This window comes from Necator americanus, chromosome IV (assembly GCF_031761385.1).
Source record: "Necator americanus strain Aroian chromosome IV, whole genome shotgun sequence".
In the NCBI taxonomy this organism is placed as follows: Eukaryota; Metazoa; Nematoda; class Chromadorea; order Rhabditida; family Ancylostomatidae; genus Necator; species Necator americanus.
Genome location: NC_087374.1, coordinates 29,545,590 through 29,568,113, shown reverse-complemented (window position 1 = coordinate 29,568,113; position 22,524 = coordinate 29,545,590). Strand labels below are relative to the sequence as shown.

The 22,524-nt window shown below is 37.2% G+C and overlaps 2 protein-coding genes across 2 annotated transcripts; one reads left to right on the top strand and one right to left on the bottom strand.

Moving 5' to 3' along the window:
- Nucleotides 1-12: 12 nt before the first annotated feature.
- Nucleotides 13-3,934, top strand: RB195_003164 (uncharacterized protein; the record flags this gene model as incomplete). Its single annotated transcript, XM_064200712.1, has 3 exons — nucleotides 13-123; nucleotides 2,968-3,174; nucleotides 3,848-3,934. 3 exons carry the CDS (start codon nucleotides 13-15, stop codon nucleotides 3,932-3,934), a joined length of 405 nt encoding a protein of 134 aa, XP_064056593.1.
- Nucleotides 3,935-17,705: 13,771 nt separating this feature from the next.
- Nucleotides 17,706-21,717, bottom strand: RB195_003163 (uncharacterized protein; the record flags this gene model as incomplete). The annotated part of the gene is made up of 5 exons (XM_064200711.1): nucleotides 17,706-17,884; nucleotides 18,772-18,859; nucleotides 20,984-21,076; nucleotides 21,208-21,302; nucleotides 21,507-21,717. The coding sequence occupies 5 exons, from the start codon at nucleotides 21,715-21,717 to the stop codon at nucleotides 17,706-17,708; spliced, it is 666 nt and encodes a 221-aa protein (XP_064056592.1).
- Between the last annotated feature and the right edge of the window lie 807 nt (nucleotides 21,718-22,524).

The following is a 22,524-nucleotide window of genomic DNA, read 5'->3' as shown; positions in this document are numbered from 1 at the left end:
GGGAGTCCGTAGATGTACGACATGTGCGGCGAGAAGCTCAGAAGAAGCGCAGGACGAGGTCCGAAAAGGGGCAAGGAGGCGAGGAAAGACGCCGGCGACCTGACCACGTCTCGCGGAAACGGGGTAAATAGAATAAAAAGAGCGTATACGCAGCACAATCGATCGATAATGCGGCGCTGGCGTATAGTCTTGTTGTGTGGATTAGTGATGTCGAGTTCGAATCCGGGCGTTGACGCAAAACCGATCTGCTGTCGTAGACGTCTACAATCACCGACACCATTCGGCCATAGTTGTTCGGATCGTTTCGGTTCGAATCCATTTTTCTGAAATGGAGAAGTTCATGGGAAATCGCCTGCTCCACAGGAAAATATCCCAGCATTCTTCCACAATCTTCTATTCCCTACTATTTGACCATATAGTGCCCTCCAAGCTGAAAAAATCCACCTCCGTAAAGTTTGGGGCAACGCTTTCTCGTGCTCGCCAGCGAAATGGCTTGGTCTTTGCTCGAAAATGCAAAAGACTCCGATCTATGGGAACTAGGGGACAACACGCCTGCTTTGTTGCGCTCAACCCTACGGCAGATGGTTTCTAAACGTCTACAGCCACCCACCCGGGGACTCGACATACTGTAACAAGAACTATCGTATAATCAAAGGTGAAATCTCCATTAGAAAGCGGAATTTTGAACGACTATTAGTGTTTCTTGAATATTCCCTTGTTTAAGGACAGGAATTCTGTGCGAGACTCATTCAAATATTTACGTTTCACAGAAACTTCAAAATCTCTATCACTTAGATGCGTTACGCGTATTCCGTTGTGTATATCAGCAAAACCACGGAGTTTCCTATGGATCCTTCGCTAATTGGTTGTTTTCTGTGTAAGTACAGTACTAATATCTAATGTGTAGAAATATCTGAGTGATAGAATTTCGGGCACACTCTAGTGGAAGAAAACTCTGGCAGTTCGATTTTTCAACATTTGAAATCGTAGTCGACAATCACCCACGGTTTCTGGAATTTTCCGGAAATTTCTTGGAGTTTCATTGTTCACTTTTAGTATAACATATAAAGATAATACAAAAAATGTATAAAAAATGAGTAGGAAATAACAAATCAATCTTTAAGCGCTATTTTGGCTCCATGGCTCTACTCCAATGGCTGGAAAAATCCCCTTTTCGCTATGATTTCTAGTGCAAATTTAAAAAAAAATCCCTCTAATAAGTAAGAAAGTGTGCAGTTGTGGGGGGAATTTTAGAACTGTGGTGTATGTGTGTTAAATGTTAATCAAAAGTGATTAGTGGAAAACAAAGTGGCACAGTTTTTATTTGAACCATAAACGAATCCGTATCGTTCATGTCAATGTTTAGAACATCAGGGAATCAACATCATTCATTCATTCGAATATGTTCTTAGATGTAAATTCACTGTTTTGTTACATTCATTTGACCGATTTCAATCTTTCCGGATCATTTTCGATTTCCGGAAAATTGTTGGATTCGGTAACGAAATTCCCCCCCCCCCCCATGACGTGCGAACCCGCCTATACTTATAACAACGTAGGACTGACTGACTGGCTTATCTCACGAATTTATCGATCACCGACACAATTACGTATGTTGGCTACGCTGACGGGGAGATTTTTTTTTCTCGCCGATTTCTAATTCTCCTCTCCAGGAAGGAGAGGACAACAATTGAAAGATTTAAAGCAGTATCAATAAACCTATCAGAATATCCTATGAATTTCTCATAAACTCTTAGAAATGAAATTAAATGGTCCAGAAATCGAATTGAAAACTATTCTGACGATAAACGGTCTGAGTAGTGATTGAGTGAAAAAAATCTCGCAATGTAATCGATAAATCTCTGTGATGTTTTTGTAACAAGCAGAAATAAATCAAGGTTTACTGGCGTCGGGCTCTCAATGATGAAAAATTGATTAAATGGTGCTTATTGCAATTTTGTTGCGATGGTTTTATGGTAAATAGAAGGACAGGGAAGACAAAAAACCGAGTGTGATCCCGAAAGAAGTTCTCGCAATCCTCCAGGGATTTTGATTCACTCGGAATTACTCGGAATATTTCGGGGGGAAATCTCTTTTACTTCTTTCGGCTCATTTCCAGGCGGACAAAATTGCGCCTTTTTTTGTCATAGAGAGAGGAAGGAAAAGTAGCGACGAGCATCCTCGTCAATCGATAACAAGATAATCAATACACATTTAAGGAATAAAAAGTGGCTTAGAGAGGCTAAGGAAACTGAAAAATTATGCACAAAATTGCTACCAGTCCCAGTCACAGTCTACGAGGCAGCGAGTGGGTCTCGATGCGAATTCATCATCCTAAAATGTGAATTTTTTTAAATATATTTTCTAATCTCTTCTGCGCTTTGATCTTGACAACCGGACCATTTTCAGGACTTTGTCGTTGAGGAGACACCTATTGATTTCATCGGCTTCCGCACTAGAACGGATCTATAGTTTGAATGACATTTAGCAAGATAAATCGTAAAAATTCGAGGCTTTATGGACGAGTTTACGACTGCTCAAGTGCTTGAAGCTGTCAAATCACGTGCAAATATGTGGGCATGTTACGCGAGTACAGCGATGGAGCGCAAACTCGTCCATTGCTTTAGTCCTACTTGAATCCATACACGAAATTTAACCAAAAAATAATTAGCTCTGTGCGATATCTGTGGTCCAGATTACAATTCCTCTAAAAATTCGATGATAATTCGCACATAATTCGCACATGTCCTACAGTATCCTCGGAACTCTTTCACCTACAAAATTGCCTGATTTTTTTTTTTTTGGAAATTCGACGAAGAAAGAATTCGATCCCAATTTGTTTCTTCCAACCTCATTAACTCGTCAGAAAAACCAGTGAAGAAGAGGTTGGATTTTCCGTGTGAGACCCATTGAACTTACACTTAGAATAATGTTTTTGAAAGTTTTACTTCAAAACGTATGTTCCAGAAATTCCTTGAAATAGACGATATGATTGAGCTGTACATGGAAATTTCTGAAAATTTGTTTTTCTGCATGCATCATGCTCAGGCCTCATCTGACGTGAAGGACGATGCTGTCGTTGCTATGATAACAATCCTTCGAAAGCACACCCACAAGCACAGAGGCGAACGGATGTTGAGGAAATTCCGGATGACAGCTCTTAACAGAAAAAAGGTAAATACAGAATATTCGAAATTCACCGTTTTGACAAAATCAGTTTTATTTCTCGACATTTGCAGGAATTTTGATCATTCGATGCACATGCGATGCATCTGGGTGTTTATTTAATCCTAAGACTAGTAATCGCCCGGATCTTGTCCGCTCCGCTAAAAAAGGTTGTTCTAGTCCGTAGCTTGTATTGAACTACACGATCCGAATAAAGATCTATATCTAATCTCCCTTACATGCTGGAACCATTAAGTAATGCAGGAACATTTATTTTTGCTTTATATTTCTTGCTACAAATATTACAGTATAACTATGTACATATTAGTTGATTTTTTTTACTATTTAAAAATATCTTGATACTACGGTGATTTCGAAGTTGTACTATTTTATCTGGCTCACTAATTTTCCCTAAATTTTTAAAGAGATTTTTTTAAAATGAAAATTGGTCAACATCTCCTGACTTGGAACATCCACAAATTTGCTTCTGCAATAATTTCCGCAAGTAAACTTTTAACACCTTTTTTCCAGTCAGTAAGCTCAGGAACTAATTGAAAATCAATGTTCCTCAATTATTAATTAGCACCCATAGTCCTCCTCTGAATCACATTAAATCCAAATCAAATTAGCCATCTGCCATACCTCTGCCATCCTTAGCTCTTATTTGTGTGGTTGTTTCTAGGTTAGCCCTACTCCAACCGACATCCGAACTCGTCTTTGGGGTGATCCGTTGGAGTGGGGTCCAAAACAACCATTACGTTTATCGTAGCTTAGTTTAGTGAAAATGTGGTGCCTGGTACGCATCGCATGATTTGTGTACTTGAATTTTTTCAAATATCACTAAAGAAGATCACCGACGTTTCATAGCAGAAGCAAAATAAGTACGTGTTCTAGAAAAAAAACACTACGCGACGCTACTGCTAACTATATGAATTAGGTGAAAATTCGACGTAATTTGATACATCCTGGTCATTTTTCATTTTTATCTATTTTGAAAATCGATGGTCTCAATTGAAACTGCGAATGACAAACAGTCACCGTTAGATCCCATATTTTCGTGGTTTTTTTCTTCTACTTTTCTTTTACTTTCCATTCATTCGTTTCTAACCGTTTTCTGATAGTTTGACACTTTTACAATGATATGGGGTATTTTTATTTATTTTAAAAACACTATCTAAGACTTCATCTATCCAAGGACTTCAGAATTCTGAAGCTAACTGTCTGTAATGTTTTCTGTGGTCAAAACCAAACTAGATGATTACGATAGAATATCTGAGATTGCTGTTATTATTATTTCATGGTCAGACATCTTTGGATTGATACACAGCTTCAATTTGTATTTTTCAATCAATTAAATTTTCATTTTTTCAATGTAAATATCGAAATAATGATGAAATGCTGAGAAAATGAAATTGAGGATGTCAGATGCAGACAGATACGGGGTTACTGTTCTATCGTCCCGAGAAACTTATTCAAGTGCACTGCGAAGGCGAGCAACAACGACTGACGCAAGTACACCGATTTTCTGGATGAAACCATTTATCTGCGACCACGCGTAGATGAAGTTTATTAATTTATGTATTTATTTATTTATTAAGCTCAACGGTGTTTCAAAAGGGTGTGGCAAGAATGAATTCAAACAAACAGAAAATACACAGTAAAATAAAAGTGGCAAAAAATTATACAGTGAGCATGGATTTCTCCAGTGTATGATTCCGGGACAAAGATGATTCAGTCGTAAGTTCCTTGTTTTTACACAATAATAATGAGGTATGTCGTAAAACCACTCAGCGGCATGCCGTTTCTGATTAAAAATTTTGTAGGCTAATGATGAATTGATGAAGGAAATTATTTCATTCAACTACTTTCATCAAGTTCATAATCTCGTGATCAAACTAATAAAAAAATCTAGTTTACAACGCGGAGATTTCAGGAAAGGAGGACACAGAGGTTGCTGGCAAATATTTCGTTCTATTCAGAAACATAATTAGCTTTTTTCATTAAGAAATTTCTATTCATGACTGCACTTGTACAAGTCTAAAGACGTGAAATGAAAACGAAAAAGTGATGTGTTTCAAGCTTTTATTTTTTATGATGAGGCCTTACTTATCAAAATAGCCAATTTCCAACGGAAGCAAACGTACTCGAGTGCAACGAAATCGATTCGTGTCCCTCCATGCTAACAGATGACTACTTTCGGTTCAAAAAATACTTTTGCTCAAGTATTAGATAAAAAAGTTCCCTTTTGGAACAAATATGTACATATTCGTATTTTTAAAACAGAATTCATCCTAAATTATTGGCATTTTATCAAAATAATAGTACATATTTGGAAAATAGAAGTCCTTTTTTCCAACAAGTACATGAGAGAGGACCCTAGAATTTCGGGATGTGCCATTATTTCCAGAAATCCCCTACACTTTCTCCCAAATTTTGCGGTCGCCTCAATTGTTCTTTCTGATTCCTATAAAACTTAAAATATTAGTACTTTGTAAGTTAAAACCCAGTCTCTACAAAATAAGTAGCGCCATTGCAAAAACGCGCCACGCCCTAAGCCAAACTCATTTAAAAATGTAAAGAGAAGATAGCTAAAGTGGATATAATGGAATTTTTTTTACTTCAATATCTGCATTTCACAATTTATTGTTACAATCATTTATTTATTTATATTAATTATAATTTATTTAGTTATATTGATTGGAAATTTTAGGTAAACTCAAAGAAAAAATCCCTTAAATGCTTATTCCACGTATTTTCGGATGTGAATACATCTGAATTGTGAATCGATAGCGCCTTATTAGGCTCGCACGGCAGTCAATTTCACATATTTGTTTTTTTTTTTCGTGGAAAGATCGGCTGCTTTAGAGCGCAAAAGATTTCTTAATTAATTGAGAAAATTATCGACTAATTTGTAATATTGTTGAAGCACTCAACTTAAAGATGTGAATTCAAAAACACACGCAAAACTACATCATAGTTCTCAAATCACCAACTTAAATTAGATATTTGGTTGTATAGTTTTGTTGAGTGACTAAAAAAGTGATCTCATTTAAATTCATCATTAAAATCTCAACACGTCACAGTCTTAAATCTTGAAGGGGTCCCATCTTAGAAGGGTCGAAGTCTGTTCCAAGGCGTTGAATGGCAGCCAATTAGTGTTGTTCCAGGATTCTTTATAGATTTAGGTTGTATTCCTTTTAAGTTCTGCGTATCTGTATATCTCTGTATATCTTCTATTCTAATTTAAAAATATGAGCGTTATTCGATTCCCACCATATTCTTTTAGCCATGAAGACAACATATTTTGAATGCATTTGATTTTTTTTTTGAATAGTTCCACAGCTTTAATGACGTTTTAGCCAGCAGTTGTTTACATATGGGATTTGATGCAGACACTCGGGCATCTCGACAAAACTTCAGGGTACTTCATCAACTCGTATCTCTTTTTCTCCTTCGTGCTCAGAAAATGGCTCGTAGAAACATTTCAAAATAATTTGAAGTGCGAATCTTTTCAGGAGTCTTGAAGTATGAGTATGTATGTAGCAAAAATGCTGTTCTACATTTTAAGTTCTTCTAGGAATTTTCCCAGGAATTTTCTAAATATTTCCCACAAAATGCAAATGTTTGTAGTCTCAGCGGTTGTATTTTAACATCTTCGTTTTTAATTCTCATCTACCAATGTAGCTAAATGAACGAATCATAATTATGGATAACTACAAACGTATATTTGTTAAAGTTTAAAAGAAACGGTTTCAAAGATGAAAAAAAAAACCTTAAAGAACCACCTTAAAGAAAAGAAGTCACAAGTTAATGAGCTTTCTCATTGAAAAAGAAGAAACTGATCATTTTATTACTAACGTTTCATTATTAAGTGCTGAAATGACTTACCATTAAGAATGCGCTGTTTTTTTTTCGGAAATTATCTTTGTATTTTTTGATTCATTACGTTTCTTTAAATAACCAATTTTTTTTTAAATTTTCACGACGTTGCTCTGCTTTATTATTTAAAATCCATTTCTTTGTTTTAATTAATTATTATAATAATATTTTGAGCAATCTATTTCTCGTGAAGCATGGGCAGCTTCAGGAGCTCAGGATTCGAGTTTCTGAGCTTGTTGGATCTTTTACGCTTGATCTTTACATTTTACGATTACTGTGAGTTAAGAGGTCGCTTGAGCTTACAACGTCTAGAATAAATTTTCACGACTTCATTGTCCATGTCAGTCTCATCACAGCAGGTAAGCGTTGCTTCTATCGCCCAGTAGATTCGTTCTGGAGTCAGGCAAGTTTCGTGTTATACTGCACCTACAAACCTTCATATAGGAGATGATACCTGATGGAAAAGTACAACGCAACTTATTCTTCTCACGGTGTACAAATCTGTATGAAAAATTCATAGAAAAATTTACATTCTATCGGACTTGGACAACAGCGAGGCTCAGCTGAGCTCATATCGATTCTCCATATATTATAATATATCAGAGCGCAACGGATCAATACGCATATTATCCTGTTTGTTCGTATCGCATCTGGACAGAACGTAAATGCCGTTTATTGCACTGATTACTGTAGAGGCGTTGGACACCAACGGGGAATTTTGCGAGATTTCTTACCTACACAGTATGGTATTTTTGTAGGTCGTAGCGTATCAGTGTGTGTAAAGCACTAATATTAGTAGTTAATCCGGATCCACGATGTGTGTCAACATTCCAGAAGTTCCTCTGTCCAGTAACTTCAAAAAAAAGAAATCGTAAAAGCGGAGGATTGCGGAAATTGGTTGCACTGTCAGAGATATTAGTGACTCTGACATGTTATATTCAACAAAAACCATCTAATAAAAGCGAACCAATAAAAACTAGAAGTTTTTCTCGGGAAGCTCCGTCTCCATCCTAAAAAAGACTCTGTCCCTCTTTATGTTTTCTTGTTACGCCAACGAGGTTTAGGTGAAACTTTTTTATTGACCTGACGTTTCGACAAACTCGTCTTTTTCAAAGGCCTGAAAATGGTTCGAGGTCTTTGATACCATGCATATCCCATCAAACTCCTCCTCTCTCCTTGCCAAGCCTCGATATTGTTCCAAGTACGCCGCGCAAGACCTTCAAAAAGAAAACAACTGACCAAACTCTGTCCCTCTGTCAACCGCCCACTTTGTCTTTGTGTATCATTTATGTCATACAGGACTTATCCTACGAAGCAGCAGACCCATTGAGTCGTATTTCATTCATCACAAATTTATTTCCGTAGTTTCATCCTTTAACTTTTAGTAATTTCAACTTTTTTTTAGAGTTTAGCTCTAATAACCGATGTAAAACTCTGTCGCAAGTTTTCACCCCATAAGGTCCGCCTGAGCAACTTGGTAGGTACATAGGCATCAGCTGTTATTTTATTAGATCTTGTGTTCTCAATTAATTCAACACCAAATTTCTCCTGAAATCTAAAATTTCAATCAATATTACTCTTACCTTAGAGTAGCGTTTACGCAGATGTGTAATGCTAACCTCGAAGTAGAAACAATTTTTAGGCTGGTCTAAAACTTTAAAAAATAATAGTAATATAAATCTACAAATGAGAAGTCGGTCCTGGAAATTTTTCTCATGTTAAAGATCGCTGGAAATGATCTTTTGGAACATAAAAGAAGTCCTTTTATATGTGCACGCATACCATATAAGTACATTTATGCTTCTACCTCGTTGACGTGAAAATTTTTACCTATTGCTCCATGTACTGGTTAGGAAATTCACTTCCTCCCAGCTGTCTACAATATCTGCTAACAGATAAAGCAGGGGAATTGATTCTATTAACTCTGATTGAATAAACAGTTAAATAAACAGTTATAAAATGGTTAAATTAGCAAAGCAAATAAGAGTGCACATAATTCGACAGCAACAATGTCAGCATTCAATTCGAATATTCTAAACTTTTCAGGGTTCTACTGTCCTAAGCTGGAGCTCCTATACGATCAGCGTCATAGAACGCTCAATTGAAAGGGTAATGCTACAAGTATCTCCTTTTACGCAAGTGAAAGAAAGGATTTGAAGTTCACTCCAACGTCATCGATCGAAGATCGGAAACGCTGCTTCAGCGAAGGAAGGTATTAATTAGGTGGTCCGAGCACGTGATGCGCTCCAACGACAATCTTTGGACCGGAGCCGTAAGCGACTGGATACCACCGGATATCGAAGGCACCGCAAGAAGACGACCTGATGGTCAGACCTCTTTATGAAGTCCTTCAAGGAAAGATATGATGCTCTTCAAATCCCTAGCGGGAAGAGAAGCTACCGGGCGATCCTTGCCTGCGATCGGGACTAATGGAAGTACTAGTACTACTGGTCCCCGCTCCTGGACATATCAGTTATTTTTTTCGGTGATCAGCGGAGCATAACTGATATGTACAGGCGATTCTGCCGCAATCCTCAGGCGACTTTCCATGTACGGTCCCACTAATAGAGTCTAATGGGGATCAAAAATACAATTTTGGTATGTTCCATTGAAAAATATCTTATGTTGCGTTATTGCAAACAGTGAGCAACGGCAAAAAAAAGCCTTCATTCTCTGATCGATCGCCCGCGAAGCCACATATTAGAACATATGAGTGCTACGACATTGAGGATTTATGCATGTGCGCGGAGATTTCTCCTTTGGAATGCAGCCTGTAACCACATGGCGTGTATCCGACTCTTTCAAGCCATATAGCGAGGAACGTGTCATTTAAGCACAGCAATGATTTTGACTAATGGAAAGATCTTGTGAAAAGTTTGATGATAAAGTAATAAAAATAGTAAAAATTTATACAGATTGAAAAATTGAAGTGTGGTTCACTCCCTTATTTTGTTATTTCCCTCTGTATAGCTTAATCCTATAACCTTTTGCAATTTAGCAGTTTCTGATAACTTTGTAATTGTTCAATGTTACAAAGTTTACAAAAACACTCTGCTTTATTCTTTTTTCTTTTGGCAGAAATTTCATTTTATTTTTTCCAAAATTTTTTCTTTTAGTATAAACGTAATTGAAAACGTTTTTCTGTCAACCATGTGGGTGCTTCCATTGCAAATTACTCACGATTCCAAATTTAATTTGAAGCAAATCTAAGAGATTTGAGTACTACCGAGCTGCGTAATGGAAATCTTTTTTTAAATAAAATATTCAGTTCCATTTTTTAGAACTGCAATAATGGAATATGAGAAGATGACAAAACTGCGTGTGAAAACGCACTACTTAAGAGATATAGCCATTATTTAATACAATATACCATCTATATTGCATTATTGCCATATTTATTATATTGAGCTTTGATGATTTATAAGGAAATCCTTTCACAAAATGCAGATACAACCTTTAACCGTAGATATGTAGCTTTTGGATGGACGGAGTAGCCATTTTCCAATGTGGATGGTTCGTAATTTTCTAGCAGTAGCATGCTTTAAGGTCCATTTAAAATCCTTCATATTTTCAATGATTTATCTGCTTTCTATCAGTTATACATAGTACCGTACAATGCCCTGTTTTACACCAATTATAATCAATACGAATTTATAGCGTTGATTTTTGGAGAGCAGCACTTCCCAGCAGTCGAAAATTACATCAAAATGCAGAGTCGCATTAAATAAGCATAAATTTCAGATTTGTCCAGAATGTTTGAGAAATCGTCAACTTCTCCTTTGTTTCCATTTCATTTCCCTTCTTCATCTATAGCAAACCGTTCAGTGAGGACTTACATGCCATCGTCATTTCGCGTTCGGTATTAAATAATAAATAATTGCATAGATAATTAATTGATGTGCATTCGTTTCTGGCTCGATAATAAATCGTCGCTCTAATCTGAAGCCAGATGGTTTCACCTCTGCATGGGTTTGTCGTCGTTAATGTCTTGTGTTGATGCACTTATCGTTCGTTGTATTGATCCACGGAATACGGGATGACGAACCCAGGGAAACCCAGAAAATATCAAGCGAAACGAATACTTACAACTTCATCGCAATACTTTGTCGGTGTCAAAGTTTAAAGAGAGATTTCTGTTGAAAACCTTACTTCTTAGCCGTTACGAGTTGACGTTGATGGCCCGCGGCTTTTCTTAAAGCTCAAAGTGAAACTTTCCTACTGAAAATTTCATGAAAAACAAATTTTCCAATTTCAAAAATTTATAATTTTTCATCGTCTAACACTGAAGGGATTTAGAAAAAATTAAGAATTACATATTAGTATGTAACGATCACATTCGATGCAGCTACATTTTTTCGTTGCTGCTCTAGGCTAAGAAGTTTGGAGCCTCATCTCTTACATCGCAAAGAGGTGAGCTCAGAAAAAAATTATAAGCTAAGGGGATAGGAGCATTTACAGATTCCGTAATGTTTTAAATGAACTATTCATTTATTTATTTTATTTGTTTATTTTTATTCGAGAACGGGATGCATCAAAAGTAAATTTTGAGTGAGAAAAGTACTGTAGATAATTTTTTTGGGCTCGTATAAAATCGAATAATGAGGACTGTGCAGGAATAAGATAATCTGGCACAAAAAAAATTCACAAATATCTCTCTTCCTAACTTCACCGGAGGCAATTCTACCGTAGTCCTCGGTGATGTTGTAAAAGTGTCAAGAAGCATGTTGTGAATTTATTTTATCGTTACGCAGGGACATTGGTGTCAAGCACCAGGTGCAGAGGAAGAGGAGGACATTTGTGTAGGATGGCATCGAGTGGCGTCACGTATTGACTTACGCTGAGCTAATAGCACACAACAAATATCCAGACTGACCCGAACCCAGTAACGTTATTGAAATCGAAAGAGTGGAGTTGCTACGAAGCCAAAAATAAGAGGGGGAAAAACTGCGCTCATTAAGACGAAACATTTCTGCGAATTGTTTGACCCAGTTCTTCGAAAAAAAAATTTTTAAGGTGATAAATCGGAGAATTTTTGAAGTCTGGCTTTGAGTGTAGTTTTATTGTACGGACGAATATCAGCTCAATGGTACTGCTGAGTCCTGCTGGATGGACGGTTGGAAAATTCAAAGAGCATTCGGGATCGAACACTCTGCGCAAGGTCATTACAGTCTGGCGGCGCCAAAACCATTATCGATTGCATTCCGAGCCGCAAATTTTTGAAGAGAGGGGCGAGCCAATCCGAGAGGGACCAGTAGGGGTTTTCCGCACAAAATTCTTGACTATTCTACGCCCTTCGGTTGTTCTAAAATAATATTTTTGAAAAAAAAAACTCTAACATGCAATGAAACGGCCACGCATCTATATAAGCTATCTAGTGTTATTGAAAAGCTTTTAGAAAGGGTTCGTATGTCTGAATCTCTAAGAAATTACTATTTTCATGGAGTGGGGATTTCGTTGATGCCCGTATAATGATGGATGTAAAGCAAGTACTTGAAAAAGTCAGGAATATTGTATTTTTTTATTAGAATTTTCATAACATGGATCTAAAAATTCACTAATGATCCTGAGTACAACTGTGTGACTCAAATTAGTGGACATATCAGTAAAGCCAGCTGTGTAACTGTAAGATTATTTCGTTTTAGTATTACAGGGCTCTTACGGACTTACGAAATAATAATGTTATCGATTTAATATTGAGCTTTGATTGACAAATTTCTAATGTTAGCAAAACTAGAAATTCATGACATGCTTCCTAAGATATTTGAAAACTATGTACAATTCAACAGACAATGGTTTTCAGCTACTATTATTAGCCACTATGTTTTTCAAACAGAACAATTATACTTTAATATTATTGAAATTTTATTTGCTTTAGGAAGAGTTGCATAAACTTTATTTGCGTTATGGTGTTTTGTGATACTTCTAATATCATCATAATAAAGTCCCATCCATTTCTTTCATGCGTATAGGAATGTGTTACTTTTTACAAATTATTCCATAATTATCACTATAATAGCTTTATCTAAAATCTGAAGTTCGAAAAAACAAAGTTCTTTTGATGGTTGTTAAGAATTTTCAACGGTATACGTTCTATACGTTCTTCCAAATTTTTTCTTTTAGTTGAATGCTTTATTTTTTTCTGAAATCTGCTCGAAAAGACCACCATAGTAGGGAATTAAGAATTCACATCTCAATCACCGTAAGTAGATGTATCTGCAGTAAAATGAAAAAAATAGTAGTTTTACTACTGTACACTGCGTTGGAAAAGCTTGAGATTATCCTGAGTCTTCTTTCGTTATTATTTTTATAACCATTACTATTATTACTACATTTGTTATCATTAATTTATTATTATTCCTTAATCTTTTTTCTTCTTCTCCTTCTTCTTCTCCAACGTCCAATTAATCTGTTTTATTCCAGTAATATCCTCTAACTCATTGTCAGATCAGGATGTCAGATATTCCTATTTGGGTACTAACTTAACTTCATATTTGATCATTACTATACATATGTAGTTCAAAAAGTATGGATTGACATTTTCCTTGGTATTGTATTATATTTTAATTGCTATGTACTGGAAGAAAATTACTGCTTCGTGTTTTCGTATTCATGGAATGTCGCTGCGATATAATTGTAACGCACACCAAAGGCTGGTCCTTTTTTTCCATTTTAACTCGAATTCCTGCTCAAAACCGGGATATACTTGGAAACAGCATAGGTGATTGATGCAAAAAGTACTGAGTTTGTGCAGATCTGCAAACATCTGCAGCAGAAATTCTTCTAATGTAGAAAATCTACTGACACATTATATAAAAAAGTGTATTATATTTCTATACTTGCCAAAAATTTCTTTTTCAGTATCTTACTCCGATTTTTCTGTAAATTATATTTACTGCCCTTTCCACTCCGTGTATAGATAAACGGCAGCATTTCGAAGATTTAAAAGGAGCAGAATTTGGTAAATTTCACACCAATAGCAAATAGTATCATCTTTTCGTTATTGTTTATACATTCAATTATAAAGGTGGCTTAAGCACTAATTAATTTTTTTTTTATTTTATTTAGCACTAGCTCTTTAATTTTCACTTGTCAGTGTTAGAAATGAAAGTATCTTTCGCCACAAACTTCTTTTATTAGAGTTAGAGATAATATAAGATCCATAAGATATTGGAGATAATATAAGATTCATATGCTTCCTAAGTTTAAAAAAAGCCTTATAATAAAGCTTGCGACGTGATGTGTACTTATACTGACATTTTATAACGTTTATTTGGAGGGCAGATGTTGTCTGTAGCGTCTTCATTGATAGTAATTTTTAGGTGTGACTGTCAAATTCAATACAGTTACAGGTTTGCATTGGAAATAAAATGTTAGAGTGCTTAATGACATAAAACAGCAGAATTTTGTGAAGTAAAAAAAATGTGCGTGAAATCTAAAGCAAGGTGAGAAACCGAAAGCAAATTGTATATCTCTTTTTTCTTAGAAAAAGAAAGTGATGAACACTATCGCTTGATCCGAACGAAACAGAAGCCCAAAGAAGGCCGGAAGTCTGATCATAGCCGAGAGTTTATACTAGTAACGACAAGGACATCAGTCTGGTTTTGTTTTTATAAGACTGAAACGACAACAGTAGCTTATGATAAATTCCACAACTAATTGTGTCATGGAATTTCTTTCCTTTTTATAACATATAACCACCTAGAAAGCTGAATTTTGGAGCTATAACAAGGAAATAAATTCCATGGCACATTAGCATTAGGATTAGCACAACGTAAACTTATATGTACTTAACGGTTTCTTTTTCCAACATATCGAACGTTTTCAAGGGAACACGAACGTCTCTTACCTATAACTTTTTAAAATATTTGCTTTGTTCACAAAGCGAAATTTCAACAACCTATCGATTCCTCTATGTAACGTTCTTATTTTTTTCCCCTTTTTTTTCTGGCCCACTCAGCATTACCCTCTTTTTCGTCAATATTTCTGGTTTCATGCAGATCACTCACTATTCGCTCACATCTATCACATAGAAGTTCTCTGCCCTGAAAATAAGCTTAAGCAGAAATTAATGGGCAGTATTTTTGTAATTGATCTTTCACTTCAACCACATACACTGAATAATCCTGATTTTGTACTTGGCTCGGACTAAGGCAACGACGCCAAAAGGTGAGACGTAATTTTGTTTTCGAAAACTGGACAGTCCTGATTCTTGATTCATGGAGGTCGTCGACGTTTGTTCCGATGAGGTAAGTTTTAACGCTCCATCTTTGTCCACGTGCGGCATCCAGAAAAGAGCGGTTGGAGATCAACGAGATCTCCTAACCAGCCTTTTCAAGTAAAACCAATGATTAGGCTGTGAGGGAACCGGAGCAAGTATGGCTCGTTTTCACGTACCTCATGTGAATAAACGCTGTTCTCGCGCTGTTTTTCTTAAACGTCTGTGAGAATTGAGCCGGGCCACGTTCATATTCGTCGTCCGCACACCGAACTTTATGTTATCATTAGGTTTCTATACTACGTCAGTTTCGTGATATGCTACTTTTTACTAGGATATCTGATACAGTAAAACACAATGTTCAATCTAAATATACTAGTACTAAAATATACTACTATTTTTTTTTACTAAATACCATGTAAATAAATACAATACAAGAAAATTCAGATCTCTGGAGTAGATGTATCCTTGATGATTTCCTCGGATCTGACTAGATATGCTCTTCAGGGAGTTATCTCAATAAGTCAAATTACTGATCTAGAGCCAATGTGACTGAGCAAGTGATTTAAAGGCATCACCCCACGAATCTGAGGTGGTGCAGATTTCAGGTGGAGTATTCGTATACGGGATGGGAGACTAAGGAGAGGGGGGTGATTCCGTCCATTTGTTCCTAATTGCCGTAAAAAACGGCCCGGAAGATGCGGCGTCGCACAAGGCCGGCGCGCTCCAGTCGAACTCCTGTAGAAAATAGTGCGCCAAAACGCCTGAAGAAGTGTCTTCCGGACCGTTTTTTTACGGCAATTAGGAAGAAATGGACGGAATCATCCCCCTCTCCATAGTCTCCCATCCCGTATACGAATGCTCCACCTGAAATCCGTACCACCTCAGATTCGTGGAGTGATGCCTTTAAATCACTTGCTCAGTCACATTGGCTCTGGATCAGTAATTTCACTCAGTCTGAGGTGGTACGGGTTCAGGAGGGTAATGCCTACACGGGGTCGCAGATTGTGGAGTAGAGGGTGATTCTGTACATTTCTCCCTGTATCAGTGTAAATGGACAACCCCAGAACTGTTTCTTACGACGGTTTCTGTTCCAATACGCAACACTTGCGCTCCTCTCGCCCTTCCCTCCTGCGATTTTTCGAAAACCAAATTCGGACGAATCGCAGGAGGGGCGGGAAGTACCCTCCACTTCACAATCTACGACCCCGTGTAGGCATTACCCACCTGAAACCCGTATCACCCCAGATTCGTTGGGTGATGCCTTTAACAAGTACATTACAAATTACATGACGATTGGATAATTCACGGTAATTTTTACAAAACATGCAAAGCACCTGGTTTCAAAATCGAGTAAATATCACTACAACCAAAAACTAAATAAGCATTAATAGAATATGAAGATTTACAGAAGGCATTTTAAAACCACACGAGTAACTACGGCAGTTGCTCACAAGATTGGAGCAATCGACACTAATCGTCAGATAGTCAGGATGTAATTTCTATCCTTCGCTCTAGAACCTCTGTACATGTATCTGCTCCAACTACCCACTAATTTTGCCCTTAATCAGTTTTCATCGACGGAATTCGTCCCTCCAGCTTTACACCCTCCAAATCAAATGTCTCGCTATACGCTGCTTTCCCCGCTTTCTTTGAGAGTGACGATATTTCGGTTGGGGTCAACCCACATGTGCCTATGTGTAAACTCATAAATATCAATCTCAATATATACTAATGTTTATTCTAACTTGTATAATGTAATATTCGTATAAGCGTAAGAATTACTTTTTTTTTTCTTCCCCACCAAGAATTTTAGGAGTATCAAAACATCTGCAATCTGCAAAACTCAAGTTTTCGATTGATATACAGCGAAATCGAAAAAAATGAACAATGCAAAAATTCCAAGTTCACTCCGAACAGCTAGAATACCAATAGATCGTTTTCTTTTTAAAAACGATACCTAAAATTCCTGAATATTTGCCCTGATGGACTACTGCAGGAATATATGACTGACGTTGGTGAATGAAGCAACCACAAAAAGGCTTAGATACACGACATATATACAAGTTATTCACGGGTTGGTTTAATCGCAGAAAAATATCCTAATATCTCTCAGGGAAAAGCAGTAGGTAACAGTTTGGTAGGTTTGGGAGCCCATGACTCTGTTCTTTCTATGATTACGTATGTAACAGCACGAGGGGTTGCTGTTTCACAAGTTTTAAAAGACGCGAAAAAAAAAAACAAAACAAGCGTTTACTCGAAATAAATACCCGTGACATAAAATCTCGAGAAAAAAAATGGTACTCAATCTGAAAATGTGGAGTAGTTCCATAAGGCCCCAACAAGAAACTACCAGAGACAGAATAACTAAGTCCAGGAGATCCTTGGAATTACTGGGGTGAGCTTGAAGCTAATGAATTAACAAATAGCTCAACTTTTTTAAATCCTACTGACATATGGAAACATCAGGAGTTGAACTGTTCGAATCGGGATCATTTCCTGCCTTATAACGTAGTGTAAGCTTGTGTGCAGCACGTAGTGATTCGCGCAAATCGTCGATCTCTTGTTGAATCTCCTCCTTTGCCACATTAACATTCTGCACCGTCCGACGACATATTTGCATTACTTAAACAGAAAATAGCGTAACAGTCCGCACTATAACATCACAGAAAAATCGAGGAAAAAAAAACACTCATAAGAGATTACGGAGACTTACAAATACTCATAAATACTATTATTCAGGAATTTGAAACCGACATCTTCCTGCTACATGACTCAAACGTACAACAATAACATCAAGACTACTGCCTAAGTAAAACGCAAATAGAGAAAAACTGGAATTGTTTGATCTTCGTTTTCGAGATGGGAGTTCTTGGGAGTACTCCGTACGAAAACCGTAGATTACGACATAACACAAACAACTAGTGCTCTATTGTCCAACAAAAGCCTACAAGAAAGATTTAGTTCCGCAGTAGCCTGAGATTCCAGCCTCCAAGGCTACCACAACTATCCAGATCCAAGAGAAAGAAAAGAAAAGTTAATACCCAAGTCGATAACAACTCAAAAAGTAGTAAGAGCGCCGGGTTTGAGGATGGGAACTGAGGGACTGATTACTATTTATAACTAGAACCCAATTTCTTACTAGAACCTAGAACCTAATTTTTTTAATGTTTTGAAACATGACCAAAGAAAGTTCCAACCGGAGCAGGAAATTCACTTGACAAACTTTAAACTAAAACCATATCGTTCGAAAAAAATCAGTATGTGAGGAAAAAATCAGTATGTGAGGAAAAAAAAGTTGAGTTTTATTGGGGCATTATCTCCCAAAAAAATTTTCGAAGTTAGAGTATACTTTCCGTTTAGAAAAAAAAGATGAGTAGGCCAGCCAAGCAGTAAAAAACCAAAGTAACAAATGTGGAAACATTCATCACTTTGATCGCACACTGGCGATTTGTATTTGAATGGTAGTGCTTATAGAATGTGTAAAACAAACGCGAACAAAACCGACTTACAATCAGCGTGGAATTTCTTCCTATCGTGCTTTTTACCATCACCAGCTGTCAAAACCTTGTACATTGGTATGGTCGGCTCTTGAAACACCTGAAAAGTCTCCGTGTACGACTGAATAGCAAAGGGATACTAACTAATACTAACAATCCGCCAAATTCTACATGAACATGAAAGCATAAAATACGTTCAGAAGAAAATCAAATCAAATCCACTAAGCCATAACTCCAGTGCAGATACGTGGCAATAAATGAAATCAGGGCAAAAATGTTCTCGTTTCACAAAACTTCTTCCCATATACAAGCTTTCAAATTCGTAAGCAGGTCAGTAATCATTTGACTAGTAGATTTTAGTTAGAGGCAAACTACTGTTGTCTCTCTGCCTCAAAGTCTCTGACTTTTCTATAATATTTAGATGTGCATCAGTGCCAAAATCAACTATCCTTATATTTCGGGAAACTCCGCACAAAAATCTTCTAATGTGTTGTTAAAATCATCCTTGGTTTGAAATCTCATCGATATGAAACTCAAAAATAGTTTTAAAGAGAAAGATTTAGAGGTCTCGACACAACCATAAAATTTTTCTATGTGCAGCTAAAGCCTCCAACGATGAATATTTTAAAAGCATCACACCCAACGGCGATCATCCAACTGTGGTACAGACACAAGGAAACTATTATAAATTGCAGGACAGCACCGAGCGGTTGACTGGTAATTTGCTTTGATGGTAGGTCGAAAACCAGCGTCTATTTACCATTCAGAGGGAGAAGTTGCGGTAAGTTTGGTTAGCATCTTTCATAAGCCCACCTCTCAGACAGAAATTATTAGTTCAGACCACTGATCATCTGACTACTAAGATGTAAACTGCAATCAGTATGAAGACGAATCAAAAAATTTTGTTCTCATATATATGTTAAAATTACAGTCGCAGCTGTTTAATCCACATGTGTGTGACAAACATTGAAGTTATCTGAAGAAGTGTGATACAAACACTGCTGTGTCCCATGTGGTCTAGTGGTTAGGATTCGTGGTTTTCACCCACGCGGCCCGGGTTCGATTCCCGGCATGGGAAGAATTTTGCAAAGCATCAAGAAATGAGTTGAGTGGTATGTAGATGAATAGTCTACCATACGCTTCATCCAACATAGCACATTTACATGTTCTTTAATTCCATTTTTTAAATGAAAAAAGAACTAGACTGAAATGAGTACATTTGTGTAAAGAAACAGTTTTCTGCAACATTCCACAAAAAAAAATTGAACGATGTACGATGCGGAAACAACTTACGATGCCAGTAACTCCTTCGAGAAATATGGTTCTATTAAACCTTTTCAGTATGTTCCCAAATTTTTTGGAGAGAAAAAAAAAATAATTTGCAGTTATTTACCACTGCGGAGCACCTGGTGAACCATTTTCATGCCTTTGATAAAGACGAGTTTGTCGAAACGTCAGGCCGATGAAAAAGTTTCACCTAAACCTCGTTGGCATAACAAGAAAACATAAATACACTTCCAAATGCCGAGGTTTCAATAAGAGAGGACTTGAAAAAGGTTATGGTCCTTCTCCTAACTATAACAACTGCAGAGATCAAAAAGCAGAGGCATAGCATCTGCGCCGCATTCTCTAGTTTCTTGATCGGCGATTAACGATGTTAAAAAAACAAAAGCTGAGAAAGCCTTTCAGTCCACCTTTTTTAAGTCCATGTTTGAAAGTAGTTGCTCAGATAAAAATATGAACTATTATGAATTCAATTCCTTCCTGAATTCCTCACGAGGGGAATTTCTTTTAGTAAGGTAGGGAAGATCACTTTTTCAACACGTTAGCATATGTTGCAAATCTATCGTAGTCTAAAAAATTGGCAAGCCGATCTAAATACCGACAATTCGGTGATATTCTGAGTTTTTCTTAGCATTTCTTACTGGATATTCACCCTATCAGAAAATATGGGAACAAGATCAGCTTCATCGGACAGGAATTTGTCTCGACATTATTTTATTGACGAGGAAAATCTCGCCACCAAGTCCCATGTGGTCTAGTGGTTAGGATTCGTGGTTTTCACCCACGCGGCCCGGGTTCGATTCCCGGCATGGGAATACTTTTGCAACGGTTCTTTCAAAAGAGTACTTATAGTGCCCAAATAATTCATTGAAGATCGATACTAGAAAAGGCAGAACCGCCTCCCTTATATCAGTACGAAAGACTTGCGTAAATAACTCACAATTTCATCATAATGTTCTGCAATCACTTGAGTTGTACCGTTCGGTAGAGTGAAAACAGGTTGAAATAATCGGAGATAGTGAAACACGGTCACCTAAACGGAAAACAAGGGAAGCTGATTGTTGATAATGAACAAACTATCCAGAAAGAAAATGAAGAAACTACACAACATGAAGAAACCATCGCAAGTCCATGATGAATAGTCGAGTAATAGAAGGATCTTACCGGCTTTTCATTTACATCAGAGAAATAAATCCGCATCTGCACCTCAAATTCTCCCCATCCAGTTTCGGTAACTTCATAGGGAGGTTTGTCGCAAACTGCAACCAACTTTAGTAGAGACAACGACTTTCCAGTAGATGCGAATAAGGAATGCAAGGTGAAACAAGACCCGATGTAACAAATATTGCTACATTGTTAAAAGTCCCCGTAAATGCAATGTAAATTAAACAAAAGTATTAATTTTTCCACGGCCAGAGTTATAAGTTTTATGTTCGGAGACGTTGTTACAACAAAACGCTCACCTCTTGTGTTAACAGCGTAACTGTCATGAAGTTTGAACTGGACTTTTCGAATAAAATCCGAAGGATCGTCGTCATTAAACATCTTCAGAAATACTGTCCACTGGTGAGTGTGTTGATCCGACTCTCTTTTATAACCAAATGGTGTAGCTGTATTCCCGTAAACAATCGGTTTAATAACCCGTTTCCCTTTCATCCGTTCAACAACCTCCATAGTGTCCTGCAATGGCCGTAAAATGAAGCATCCATGTACTGAAGGATTCAAAAAAAGGGGTGGAAATTAAATGAGTTCATACAGAGATCATCCAAGAACATCAAATTGATTATTTCATCGCAGTCAGTTTTTCCAGGTAATTACTTTTCCAAAGTAATCAAAACAGCCATCGAAAGAGATCAGAGACTGTTACCGCGCATAGACTAGCAATTGATTACTCATAGCTGTTTCAATGAAGGGGTGTCCTCGACGGGCAATATATGAGTCCACATTTAGAGAATCCCGAATAAGTACAGATGGCCACGAACGAGTCAGAGTGATGCCTTATATTCTCGGCAGAGGCAACGGTGCCCTCTTCCGTCGAAGACTTCGTTGTTCTCTACGACTACGAAAAAGCGTGATCACAACCAATTGCAATAAAAAACAAGAACCATTTCAAAAAAAAGGATCTGAGAAGATCATTGGCGCTATTGATTTTCGTCCCATCTCCCTAAGAGGGTTATACTGTGTTTCTACGAAGAACACCACGTGTCGGGCCTACACAGTACGTTCGGCGATGACTGCAGAATTCAGAGAAACGGAGCTTGCAAGTTTTACAATGACCCAAAGATGAACTTCTTCTAAATTTAACGGATTTGTCTTGAGAAATCTATGGAAGCGTTCCACTGGCGGAGAAAAAGCATCACAATCCACAATCTTATATTAGCACTCAAATTTCGTGAGTCATGGATAGCATACCAATCAGGGTGAACACAAAAGTGGAAGAATGGAAAGATGTGTTGTCGGAAGCATTAACCCAAGATTTAT